The 13336-nt window shown below is 39.7% G+C and overlaps 1 protein-coding gene across 3 annotated transcripts; it reads left to right on the top strand.

The window, feature by feature from the left end:
* The first annotated feature begins 2538 nt into the window (after window positions 1-2538).
* On the top strand, window positions 2539-8948 carry cdca4 (cell division cycle associated 4). Of its 3 annotated transcripts, none has more exons than XM_005453402.4 (3): window positions 2539-2881; window positions 5857-5994; window positions 6330-8948. In XM_005453402.4, exon 3 carries the CDS (start codon window positions 6339-6341, stop codon window positions 7257-7259), a length of 921 nt encoding a protein of 306 aa, XP_005453459.1. In that variant the 5' UTR covers window positions 2539-2881; window positions 5857-5994; window positions 6330-6338; the 3' UTR covers window positions 7260-8948. The 3 variants fall into 3 exon arrangements, with proteins under 3 accessions (XP_005453459.1, XP_005453460.1, XP_005453458.1); XM_005453403.4 differs by having other exon boundaries at window positions 5854-5994; XM_005453401.4 differs by lacking the exon at window positions 5857-5994 and having other exon boundaries at window positions 2551-2881.
* The last annotated feature ends 4388 nt before the right edge of the window (window positions 8949-13336 follow it).

Here is a 13336-nt window from a genome sequence, read left to right as displayed (position 1 = left end):
AGATCTCTGATTTCTTTAGTACACAGGGAAAGTATAAAACTCAGTGTTCTTTGAATCTGTCTGTCATTGCATTAAAATTTCCAGTGAATGAGAATATTTCCACAGGTTATCAATACAATATATTACCAAAGACATTTCTTTTAAGTGTCTGTCCACATAAACAAGACAGAAAAAGGTGAAAATAAGAAAAAATGACACACCGAGTTAAGTTAGACCAAACTATAAAGGGTTAAAAGCGGTTCTATCAGCTACTGAAACCAGCTGACTTTTTGTTACCTCGCCAGAATGATTTCTTCAGCATTTTAAGAAAATACGAGCATAAGCAAAAGCAAGTCCTTTTCACCACCAAAAGGAAAAAGCTTAGACGCATTTTGTTTGTTTGACTTGGTGAAAACAGAGCATACAGTGACTCAACAAGTATATACCTTTTTTGCCATGTATTAAGTGTAAAACTATGGTTTCTGTTATATTATCTAAAAACAGTTAACACCATTTGAACTTTATTCAAAGGCTTTATTCAAATTTGACTCATAATGGACCAGTGACATTCAAAATAAAGCAGAGTAACTGTTCGGGGTTGAGCAAAATGGTTTTATTATTGCGGTCTCAACACACATAACATGTATAAACCATGCTTACAGCTCACTGGGTAAGATCCACGCACTATTACCCAAAATGTGGTGTGTTAGTTCTGATCACAACTACCAGAGGCTCAGTCTGCATGTGTGGCAGTGTTTTTAAACCCAGTCGTGTTACTGACCTGCTGCCAACAAACCCAATTAGTGTAAAGAGATGTTCCACCAGGTGCCTTTAATGGCTGTTTCACAGCTTTTTTCGGTGCCATCAAATTAAAAAAGAACAATTATTTCATGTAAAAAAAAATAAAATAAATACGGTACTGTGCAACAGTATTGAGCCACCCCTCATTTCACTTCCAAGAAGCCAGACATTCTTGTTATTTTTATAAACTGGTCTTGAGCAATAGTTCTTCTGACTTTCTGAAGCAAATTTTTCTTTCATTTTCAGTCCGTTCCTTGTATCTGACTATTTTCAGAAGAATGTTTTATTGCCTTTTAAGGTGCTTAACACCGGACTTATTAATTGACAAGAAAATTGACAATTCAGACATATAAAGCCATCTAACTCATGGGCTCAACCACTGTTTTCTATACACTTAACCAATTTTACATTGTAGCTTTAAGTGTAAAATGCCATAGTATCGTACAGTATCACAGGCATAAAAAAAAGCATTTTTAGCTAAAAAGATGGCATATCAAAGAAGTGACAAGTGGAGGATGAAAACAAAAAAGAAGTGGCAGATTGAAAGAAATAGGAACAAAAATCAGCAAAGACATGACAAAGCACCTGAGAAACATATCTGGCCCTTTAGTTGATCCATCTACGGTTTGCCAAAGCCTCATCAGAAACGGTCTCAATGGAAGGGTGACAATCATGAAGCCATTCTTAAGGAAGGAAACAGGAAGAAAGGGCTAACGTATGACAATTTACGGAATAACTGAAATGAAAATGAGTGGCAAAGCACTGTGGAACACTATCAGTCCTGGATTGGCCTCCCCAGAGCCTGGACCTCAACATTGCTGAAGCAGTGTGGGATCATCTTTACAGAAAACACAACAAAAAAACAGCCAACAGCCAAAGAAGAGCTGTGAATATCCTTTAAGAAGCCTGGAGAACTATTCCTGATTCTTCCTATTCCTAATTAATGAAATCACAAGAAAGCTTGCCTAAGAGAGTTTAGGCTGTGCTGAAGAATAAAGGTGGTCATACCAAATACTGACTTCTAAGTTGATTAGGATTGTGCACATTCAGTTTTTGTTGTACGAGCTATATTTGTATTTGCACAATTTTAAATAAATCACGTCACCTATATCCCATTTCTCTAAGAAAATATAAAGAAATTAGGAGTGGTTAAAGACTATTTTTTAATATTATATAAATAGAATAATAGGTTTCTTGTTACAATTTTCTATTAAGCATTTCCTATTTTTATTATTTATTAATAAACTGGGTTGCGTTTTGATATTTGTGTCAGTGTAGAACTGTAGTATTACTGGAGGGTGAATCCACAGTGTAAGTGCTCAAAATTCATACAGTGAGTAAAAAGGTTATTGGATTATTAATAAAGTACAAACATAGAAAAATGATGTTTTGCTAAACAACATTGGATTCTCTTGTAGGGACTTCGTACAAATTTATTTTTGTTTGAATGAGTATTATGTCATTTTACCTCTTAAAGTAATCAGTCGTGCACAATAAAAGCCAAAAGGTTTGTCGCCAGCCAGCCTTTTATATGTTTCAGTAAACTGGTAGTTGCAACAGTCAGATAAAGACAGTGAAATCAGAAGTAAAATCATTCGCTATAAACAAAAGGCATAACACCGAAATGTCACGATAACCTCATACATACTAGGGACTAGGCACGTAGCGGAGTAAATTCGTGTTTCTTAGTCACTTTCCATTCAGTGGGTATAATTCCCCTCGCCACAGATTGTTTTTCTTGTTAAAAAGGCCAGCGGTAAACGCAGCGTCAATACACAAAGAGTAACCAGAACAACATCAGATCTTCTACATCTTGTTCTTGAAGCCAGCAGCGGGCTTTGGCTTGTTTGTTAAAGCATTAGTAGGAGAGAAAAGCAGGGAGAAATCATTAGAGAGGAATCCCAGGCATATGGCTGGCTTTTGTCGGCTCCCCTCCCCCTCCCTTCCTTCCCCTCCTGTCGTCCGCTCCGCAGCAGCAGCAGGACAGAGGTAGTTCAGTTTTTGAAGCCGTGGCATGAATGATCTCATCTGAACCTGATCTCCGCTTTCTCTGCTGTCGATCCTATGACCGAGACGGGAATTAAATTAACACAAACACGAGGTGAGTACGGCTACTCAAGCACCCGACGATAGTGTTTTTAACTAGCCACCCGGGTGACCGTGTGTTGTTTTTGGGGAACTTAACAGCTCCGCCGTGGCGAAAACTCTTGTTTTTGGCTAGAAAGGAGGAAGGACCGCGGACTGTGGGTGGGTGGGCGCTTTTAGCTAATTAGCTTTACGTTCGCTAGCATTCGTTTTATGTAAGAGGAAGTTTCCAAACGAATGCCGAGGGTTTTGTGCCTCCGTGGAGGCATCTTTTTTCACGGAACATTTTATGCTAGCTAGCGGCAACCCAGAAGTGTAAATTCCGTCTGTAGCATAGCCGGCCGGCTAACTGTTAGCTACTAGCGCAAAATGGCCTCATTGTCGCTCGGTAGCTCTGATGCTGAAAAGACAAAAGCATGCGGCAGTCACGGCCAGAAGCTCTCCGTCGCTTTTTACAGCTATTCTAGCGGTTTTAATCTGGCGACTGGCAGTGGTAGCGCTATGTATTTAAGAGGGAAGTGGGAGAAATGTAAGCAGTGCTTTTTAAAAATGTGTTTATTCATTTAGTACGGCGGGCTGTGAAAGTGGTGGGGGATGGGCCATGCTAAGAACCATTGACGTAAAACGGGGCTGCATTTTGTTTGGCTTCTGCTTCCTAGCATAGTAGAAAACACTCAGTTTAGTAACTGTATTTAAACTGTTTTAAATCCAGTTTAGTGACACTGTCTGTCTGACGTAAATACAACTGTAATGTCAGCATCAGAATAAAGTACTGATTTACACGAGGTGATCCTCCTCCCCCTCCCCGCACTTATTTCCTGATATGTTAGAAGTTTTTGAACACCACATATGTCAGCATTTTTGTGAAATCATGTTAAAAAGATGTGCGACTAAGTTTAATGGTCTGAAATACATCAATACTAATGTGCAGGTGTAAATGAATACTATTTAACTGAGTATGATCTCGACATCAGTCATTAAAATTAAGCGTCTGTAGCAGATCACTTTGGGTTTTAAAATCAATACATTCTTATTGGTAAAGTAAGTAAATCTTTAAAAAAAATGTTCACTTGCAGATTGAGATGTTATTATCAGGAGTTTGGTTGTTATTTAGTGCTCATATTAGGTTATCTGTCAATATTATCTTGATTGAAAGTGTTTTAAGTGGTTAAAATGTAAGAACATTTAGGGAATTGATTGTATGAGATTGTAGTTGTTTACATGTCCCACAGTGGAAAAACACAACACAACGCACTGTGTATGTTGCCTGCTACAGATGACTGATCAGACTGGTTAGGACATAACTCGCTTTCAGTCTTATTTTATATATGACCTACATATGAATTGCTGTTTTTCTTATTGTTTTCAGAAATCTAATTCTAAATTCAGAGTAGAATCCTTAAGCTTTAAAAATGCTAAACTATAGGGTGTTCGAAAACAATTATCAGTATAAATGTTAAAAAAAAAAAAAAGTTGTCATGTCCAAAACTGTTTTCTCTTCTGTGTGCAGTGATCCGTCTCTCAGGTTGTAGTTCTTCCTGTTTCTATTTAATGTCTTTTTTTTCTTTTTTTTCATTTTTCTACTTTTTTTTCTTTAAGGAGGTAGTTCTCTCTAGTGTCTCTTATTTAACAGGGACCAGTATTATTGCACCACATAAGAAGACAACATATGTCCATAATCGTTTTCTCACCCTTTTCATTTTAGATCTCCGGGTATCTTCATAAATTACCTTTTCCCCCCTTTATTCTGTCCACTGTCAGGAAATGTTATTCTATGATTACGAGGACTCAAAGACCTCCAGGCTCCCAAGCCTTTAATTGTACTTACGAGCCACTTCTCTTTTTTTTTTTCCTTTTGGCATGGATTGTAACTTTTGAAAAATGTGGGGATCTGATTGATCAACTATTTAGATGTATACTTTTCTATTAAATGTGAACTCACAAGGTGTTGACTTGTTTTACTAGTTTTTGTCAGTATGCTATTGCACAACACCCGTGACTACACACTGTGTCAATGTTAAAATATGTAATTTGCACAGATTATGGGCCTTAGTTTGGCCTGGCATCCTAAAATAAAAATGAAAATTTGGTGTGGAGATGATTTATGACAGTAACAGCAGTGTCTTGGGCATGGTAGTTTCTTTTTGATTCCTAGTTCCTGAAAAACAGGAAATTTCTGTAAAGTGATCCAACCCTCTCTGTGATTTGTGCCCTGTGAATCCTAACGCAAAACATGAATCAGTGTTGTTTTTCATTGTACTGATTTTAAAAAATTTTGTGTTTTCTTTTTTCCCCTTTTTAAAATGTCTATCACAAATAGAAATTTGAAGCAACTGGAATCATTGACCCAAATGCCCTGCCCACAGGTTTAACACAGAGGAGACAGCCGGACACTGTGCATACTGTTTTTCTGTCTGATGGAAAATTAAATGCCACAGGCTGCTGTTTGGAGCTCAGTCTCCTATTCACTTGCATCCCATTTATTTTTGGGAGTCAGAGGGGCCTTTAACATTAGCGGGAGTATTGTTTTGTTTCTGTAAGACATGTGTGTGTTGAAGTGGTATTTAATGAGGAAGTTGACTGTGCTTTTCTTCCCCTCCTCAGTGAAGAGAAAGTGAAAATCTTGTTCTGCTAGTTTTTGAAGCGTCGCGTGCGTAGACCTGGAAACCTGATATCCCTTGTAAATATTAGTGGCTCATGGTGGTACATTGTACTGTGAATTGTAAATGCTGTTACTTTCCATATCCTTGTCACTTTTACCCCCTTGAAAGCACCCTTATTGATTAGGATATCTTTTTGATTTTCTTGATCACAGGTGGCAGTGGGGGAAAGAAAATAAATGCACTAATTAACTTGAGTGCTGTTTTTGTTTTCTGACAGAGGTCTCTGTAGTCTGTGCTTACTTTGATGCAGTGTCCGCATTTAGTCGGTAACCATGCTATTTTCGGTGGCTCAGTGGTCTGTTAAAAGTGTGGTTGTTCCGCCCAGCAGGAGTCTTGCCTCAGACTGGCCTAAAATGGGCAGAAATGGTGCTGAACAAAAGCTGCTTGTCGCTCGTACAAAAGTACTTGAAGCGTTGCAGCCGGGACCAAGCTGCATTGCTATTGCCTGTGCCTCTCAACAGGAAAGGTATAGCAAACTTTAAGAAAAAAACTACAACAATTATTTGTTTACTGTAGAGTAAGCCTGTAGTTTATTTGTAAAGTCACAGCTGCAGTTCAGCAGATTGTAGCCCTAGCTCCCTCATGTCCACACAAATGTTACACCACATAGCCTCATAACATCACACATTTACATAATTAATTACATGGCACTTAATCTTTGTAACTATTTTAGCTAGTGAAAATGACAGCAGTACAAATTTTGTGTTTGTCTGTGTGGCACATTTCTTAATATTTAAGCAAGTGGTGCCATTGTTTCTCACTGATTTTTTTTCTTTTTTTGTCTCCTTGCCATCACAAAAGAGAGACAACATGTTCCCGAAGGGCACCAAGCGCAAGTTCTCAGACTCTGGGGAGGAGGCCGTCTCCAGTGGCGACCAGGGCCCCGCATCTCCTTCGGTGGCAGCTCGGACGCTGTCTTCCTCTTACAGTCTGCAGCGGCAGTCGCTGCTTGACATGTCGCTCATCAAGCTGCAACTTTGTCACATGCTGGTAGAGCCGAACCTGTGCCGTTCAGTTCTAATTGCCAACACGGTGCGGCAGATCCAGGAGGAAATGACCCAGGATGGCACCTGGCAGATAATGACGCAGGCCCTCGCAGCCGCCCAGTGTCCCACCGACCGCCTGGTGGCCACTGAAGTGCTGTGCCGACAGACTGATGCAGCAGCCCAGGCAGGGCAGAGCCCAAAGCCTTACTCAGTGGTCGGTGTGGAGGAAGGCTACCACTCTGAAGAAGTGGTCATGGAGGGAGATGTGGAGACGGATGTCACCATGTCTACTTTGTCACCCGTCTCCCCTCAGCTGTCCTCGGCTTCTTACCTCGCAGGTCCCTTTGGCATGGGGCCCTGCTGGGAGGAGGAAGAGGAAGATGGTGAGTGCGAGGAGGAAGAAGAGGAGGACAGCGAGGAGTGCGTATCAGAGGGAGAGGAGGGAGACGGGGACCACCTAAGTGCAGACTCCAGGACAGGGGAGCAGGTTTTTGGCACTTTTGAGATCAAGCACCCAGCGCCGCCCCCTGACCCTGCGCTCGAGGAACTGTTTTCAGACGTGGACCCGTCTTACTATGACCTCGATACGGTGCTGACAGGCATGCAGAGCGCCCCGAAAATGGGGCCTTACGATCTGCTCGATAGCCTGTCCTCTCATGGGCCCACGGCCCTGAGCTCCAGCTCGAGCTGCAGGTCAGACCTGAACGAACTGGACCACATCATGGAGATCATAGTGGGATCCTGAAACTCTGAACATTCCTCTGGTCTGTACTGATGCCACAGACTCTTTCCAGACTATGCACAGTACACGTGTGTGTTCTGTATGTGGTATTGTTACACATAGAGATTGTTGGAGGTTTTGGATCAAGATGGGAAATTAACAGCAAGCCAAGTAGATTTGGGGATGGGGGTATTAGAGATGTAGTTAGTCTCCTGTAACAGCCACTTGGGCAGGTTAACATCTGCTGTTGTGATCTTTTGTATAAAGAAATAAAATAAAATGCAATTGGCAGTTACAATTGTGTGGGTAAAATTAACAAATCTGGGGATTTAGAAGGTATGCTGGTGAGTTGGCAAAGCAGTTAGTTTCCCACTTTGGTTCTGAAATCCAAAACTCAACAATATCTGTGAGAAGGCAAAGATAATTACCTTATAACTACCATGATGCATTCTTATTTAGGTGTTCATGTCCGTCATTCACTCTGTCATACTAGCTCCTTCTGGCCGTATTCTCTGCCATTTCATCAGTTCTATTTATTGTTACATGGACTGAGAAACAATTCATCACACTACATGCATCAAAAACCAGAACAAATTGTAAATCCAAATCTATAAATCAATGCATATTTTCCTAGAGATTTGAGCAATTATGAATGGAATTTATGTATATGTACGTATGTGTATATAGAAATATATTTTTTGCATTATACAGCTGGGGGATTTTGCAGGCATCATTTGATATTATTATTTTTCCCTCCCAAGCGGTTTTTAAGATTTTAATAGCCAGTCTCAAGACGGTGTCTTCCCATGGTTTGGTATAGTCGACTGTAACAGGTGTCAGGACTGGCATCGTCTCACTTTATAGGCGCTGTTCTTTCATTTTCTTAAAAGCTTTACGCAGAGCAGGAAAATTGCTGCCAGTTAACAAACAAGGAGCAAGAGTTGTCATTTCTGGTAAGTTTACAGTAGCCAGGAGACAAATGAAGTAATTTTCCTGCTCTGCTGTCATCATGGATCCAATATCAGTAATAAGCAGCTTTTTCCTCACGCATTTTGGAGAAACCCCGGGGTGATAACTGCATCGAGAAGCCATATTTCTTTCTCTCATTTGTTATTCCAAGTGAAGAATTCTGTGTGTTTAACCCATCTAATTTATTGTTGTTTTATTTATTGTATTTATTTTATCAAGGTACAGACATGCCATGTTGACCTATCAATTCAACCGTGAGGCCCGATGAAATTGTATTTATCCAAATTGTGCCCTTCGTTTCCAATGCAGTACCTATTTATTCCTAAGTTTTCTTTTTAAGGACTATTAGTAATAACAACAACCGGGTTACTATTCAAATTACTATGCAGCTCTGTCATATGTGTTTCAAAATGACTGTATACAAATCAAATGTCCTTTAATTCCTTTATGCAAACAGTTGCCTTTCTCCTAAATATGTGGAAAATCAAATGCATTCTTCAAAATTGTTCCTTATCGTGATGAAGAGATTAACTCAGGCAAATAAAATGTATTGACTAAAATACAGTATTACGACACGCTTAATACCTTACCACAACACTCCTGAAGGATGTCACTCTGGTCTGAATGGGAGCTAGAACTTCAAAGACTAATTATCGTTGTAAAATGTATGCATTTTTTATATTAAGACAAAAACATTGTAGCATCTTTGTAAATATTTTTTATAATAAAAGGTGCAACTATTGATTGTGTGTGCTTGTTTCCCTTATTTTACAACAGGGCGTCTTACTGTTTAACTATTTGTCATGGTTTTTAAATGGATCTTAAAGAGGACTTGTGCTTCTCTGTTTCTGTTATATGAGCGCCACTGTAAAGGATGCATATTAAGTTTTGAATAATGACAGCATATGTAAATAAGTAATTCCTGTGAGTGAAAAGCCTAGGCTCCAGACTGCATCGTACTCATTGTTTTCAGTCTTGGCTCTGCGTGATGTTACTGAGAGTGGACATCTTTTTAATATCTTGGGCTTAAAACTCTGTAAGCACTGAGGCCCCGCTCCATGACATGGTGAGTTATCCAGGTGGAAGAAACTGTAGATGTGGTCTTTAAGAGACGGCCATGGACAGCAACAACACTCAGGTAAGCTGTGATGTTTAAACTATGCTAAGTTGGTATTAAAGTGCCCAAACTGGGCTAAACCACCAGCCTTTTCCAATCCTTAAATGTCCAATGTTGGTGTGCCTGTGTGAAATGTAGCCTCAGTTTCCTGTTAGCTGACAGCAGTAGCATCCAGTGCAGTCTTAAGGTTTGACGTGCTGTGCTTTCAGAAATGCTCTGGATACCCTGGTGTTTGTGAGTGGTTACTGTTGCCCTCTTGTCTGTTCTCTGATCTATAAGATCAACAAGGCATTTCCACTCAGAGAACTAATGCTCACTGGATATTTTTTCCTATCGGACTATTCTTTGTAAATACATTCAAAGCAGTTCAATTCTATTTTATTTATACAGCACCAAATCACAACAACAGTCGCCTCAAGGAGCTTTATATTGTAAGGTAGACCCTACAGTAATACATACAGAGAAAAACCCAACAAAGCATACGACCTCCTATGAGCAAGCACTTTGGCGACAATGGGAAGGAAAAACTCCCTTTTAACAGGAAGAAACCCCCCAACAGTACCAGGCTCAGGGAGGGGCGGGGCCATCTGCCATGACCGGTAGGGGAGAGAGAAGGAAGACAGGATAAAAGACATGCTGTGGAAGAGAGCCAGAGTTTAATAATAAGTATGATTCAATGGAGAGAGGTCTATTAACACATAGTGAGTGAGGAAGGTGACTGAAGAATAAACACTCAATGCATCATGGGAATCCCCCAGCAGGCTATGCCTATTGCAGCATAACTAATGGAAGATTCAGGGTCACCTGATCCAGAAATACATGTTCATAGTAATTTAAATCACCTTTTATCTCCATCCGGATGTTCAGTTGAAGTTCAGGAGCTCGTCTTGACAACGTCTACATGCCTAAACTGTTGCAACGTGATTGGCTGATGAGATATTTAAATTATTAAGGAGCTGAAGAGTTGTAGCTAACAAAGCTGCTGGTCTTGGCATATCTCCAAATCAGAAGGGTAGCTTTTCAGAAGCTGAGCATTTAAGTTCTATGGGGTCTTTTATTTTGAAGGCTGGCTGGATTCTCTATACTATCCTTGCCCTTCTCATCTGTTCTGTGCAAGTCCACATGGTTACAGCTTAAAACAAACAAACAAAAAGCTCTGGGGCGTGTCTGGTGGAATGGTAAGCATTTCTTGAGTATTTTATATCCGTGTATTCTCAGGGTGAGAATTGAAGGGGCAGCCAATCAGAAGTTGGTTTAATGAGGGGAATGTCTTTAAGGGAGGGCACATTTCTTAAGTGTAATCTCTGGATGGAGATTTGAAACAGGAATGTTGCTTCTTATTCCCACTGAATGAGAATACAACACTGGGATATGTTTTCACTATATCAGCACTGGCACATACAAAAACTGTAAAAGTTTTCAGTTTATTAGGAGCAGCTGGCTAAAACTAACAGTCTAATGAAACTATCCTGCAAGAACTACCTGTAAAGGTTTAGTTTTTGTTGAACTGAGACGGGTGCTGATTCATCATTGTTTCGCAAGAATTCTGAAGACCACACTTTGAGGTGCCGTTGACCTGTGTTGCAGTTAACAGCTGTTTAGTTAATCTACCCGTATTTACCTGTTAACAAGTAAAGCTATAAATCAATTCTTAATTTTAAATGGAGTAGTACTGATATAGAGCTTTCCTAATGACACTTGTCTATACACACTTGTTGGTCATTTCGAAATCTAGAGGTGGACCTGTGGCGTGTGCAAAAACACTAACCATAGCTCAAATCATGCATGATTCATTCAGTGCCCTTCCACGTGTGACCTGCTAAAAGACGCCTTGAAGGAGTTTTCAGTTGAGTCTGTAAATGTCCCCTCAAATACAGATTTTTTTAATAACACTAAAATAGAATTAGATGTTTTGCAGCTGCAGTCTGGCCCCAGAGAGACCTTTGTTCTCACGTGCTGTCACATGATGATATTGGACTGTGAGATCCTGCGTTAGATATGTGGAGAGAGTTGCAGTGGTTTCAACATAACAGCACCATTGTGTGTTTGAAACGCAACTTGGAGCAAACCTGTTCAGAGTCGAGCCACATTTTGTCCTTTTCAGCCCACAAAAAACGTGAGATTTTTCATATTCAGAAACCTGCATATTCACAAATCTGAAGGAAGTTTTGTCTGATCCTGACAAAAGCAATTTCTTCATAAAATTCTAGCTTACTTTGCAAGCTGGACTGTCGCCTGGAATTGGTTAGCTTATAGTTAAAGATTAATGGCCTCTCAGTGAGTCAGCAAAAAGGCAGCCTAAGGGGAAAAAATCCAGTCATCGGTGAAAGAGGCTCGAGTGTCTTAAAAAGCAGCAAAAGAGGGGAATAAATAAATAAATGTGAAGCAGAAAATCTGAGCTGTTTCAGAAATGCTCTCATAAAGTTAACATGTGATGTTAAGAGAGCAGGTCTGAAAGATGCTATTCTGACCTTTATTATAAATACACAGCACCATGCTTAAAGTACATGTGCCTTCTGCTGTCACAGGGCAACACTTCCTTTAAAAAACGTGTGCAGTGAGCTTTAGTCCGCCCCTCCCACGCTGCTTTCAGGTTCCTCTCTTAATCTAGATAACCGCTGATTACACATTCAGCTTAAAAATGTAATCGGAAAATGCAAAAAGAGTCAAGTGTACATCGGTGTTCGAGTAAAAGACGAAATACTATGAAATCTTGGTTCTATTTTATATAGCTGCTTTTTCTTCTTTACTAATATATCTTTTAATAGCGCAAATGTACAATTTCAATTCAAAAAAAGACAAAACTATGGGGTTGATGAGAATGAAAGAAAGAAACAAGGTGAGGAAACAAGCGTGACTGATTTAGAAGGAAGAGATATAAGGTGGAATAAGACCTTCCTTATTTGGTATTTGCCTTTCCTGTCTCTCTGGTCACGTCCTTCCCGTTCCGTTCTGAGTCATCTTGTCCCTTTAAAATGCTGCGTTCAGGTACGCAAAAAAGCAACCTGGGGCTTCTAGATATTTCCAGCACGGGTGCATTGGTGTCTGTTTGGTAAAACTGTTTTGATTAAATGTTGGTAAAAGAAATTGTCACTTCTTTATGTTCTAATTGTCCTGTTAGATGTAAATTCATTTATGAATAGATGTCTGAACATTTGTGGCATCTAAAAGAGAAAGAATTGTCCATAAAACAGCATAATGTTTGGCACCTTTAATGTCCTCTTCCTTCACATTATGGGGTACCACGCCACAACACTAATGCTGAAAGTACTCATAAGTTACTTAGAGTAGAGGCAACAGGTATATTGCTGATTTGCCAATAATAGTTTGAGTACTATTGATGCTTTTCTTCTTTTATAGAGACACAGTGCTGTTCCAAAGCTTTTCTACTCTAGCATTTTGCTCGTCACCATCTTGGTTTTTGGGAACCAGAATCGGCCCAGAGGAGAGACTGGTGGATCTGACACTGAATATTAAATAGGTCACATGTGGCAGAAACAAAAACAGACCACATTTATGTTAGTTAAATTTAGCCTTGAATCAAACTTTCACTTAATAGTTGCTGTTACATTAATGCATACCTTAAAACCAGGACCTAAAACCTGGGTAATGCAGGTAACTAGACTCGTAGAGTAAAAGTCGTTTTGACAATATGAAAAAACAATGGAAGATATACAAAAAAAAGTGACTTCTTGGATTTTCTGTTAGTGCAACCAAATGCTGAACAAAATCCTTTCAGGTGACCTAAATAAATAAATAAATTAAAAAAGTTAGAATTAAAATTAATTAAAAACAACACAGTACCACCAATGACTGTACTCTACAGTCATTGAGTACCACAGATAAGCTTTGCCATGGCCATATCCCATATTGCCATGGGCTATATGCATTGTGCTGTACTGAAGAGGGCTGAAGACTAGCAATAAACCGATTCTGAGTGATTACTGGGGTAATAAACTAACTGAGAAGCAGGGTCACTTTGTCACACACTTCTCAACAAGTCACTTCTTGCTTT

The sequence above is a fragment of the Oreochromis niloticus genome, linkage group LG19 (assembly GCF_001858045.2).
Source record: "Oreochromis niloticus isolate F11D_XX linkage group LG19, O_niloticus_UMD_NMBU, whole genome shotgun sequence".
Lineage (NCBI taxonomy): Eukaryota > Metazoa > Chordata > Actinopteri > Cichliformes > Cichlidae > Oreochromis > Oreochromis niloticus.
Note: the sequence above shows the minus strand (reverse complement) of the source record. Positions and strands in the feature narration are given on the sequence as shown.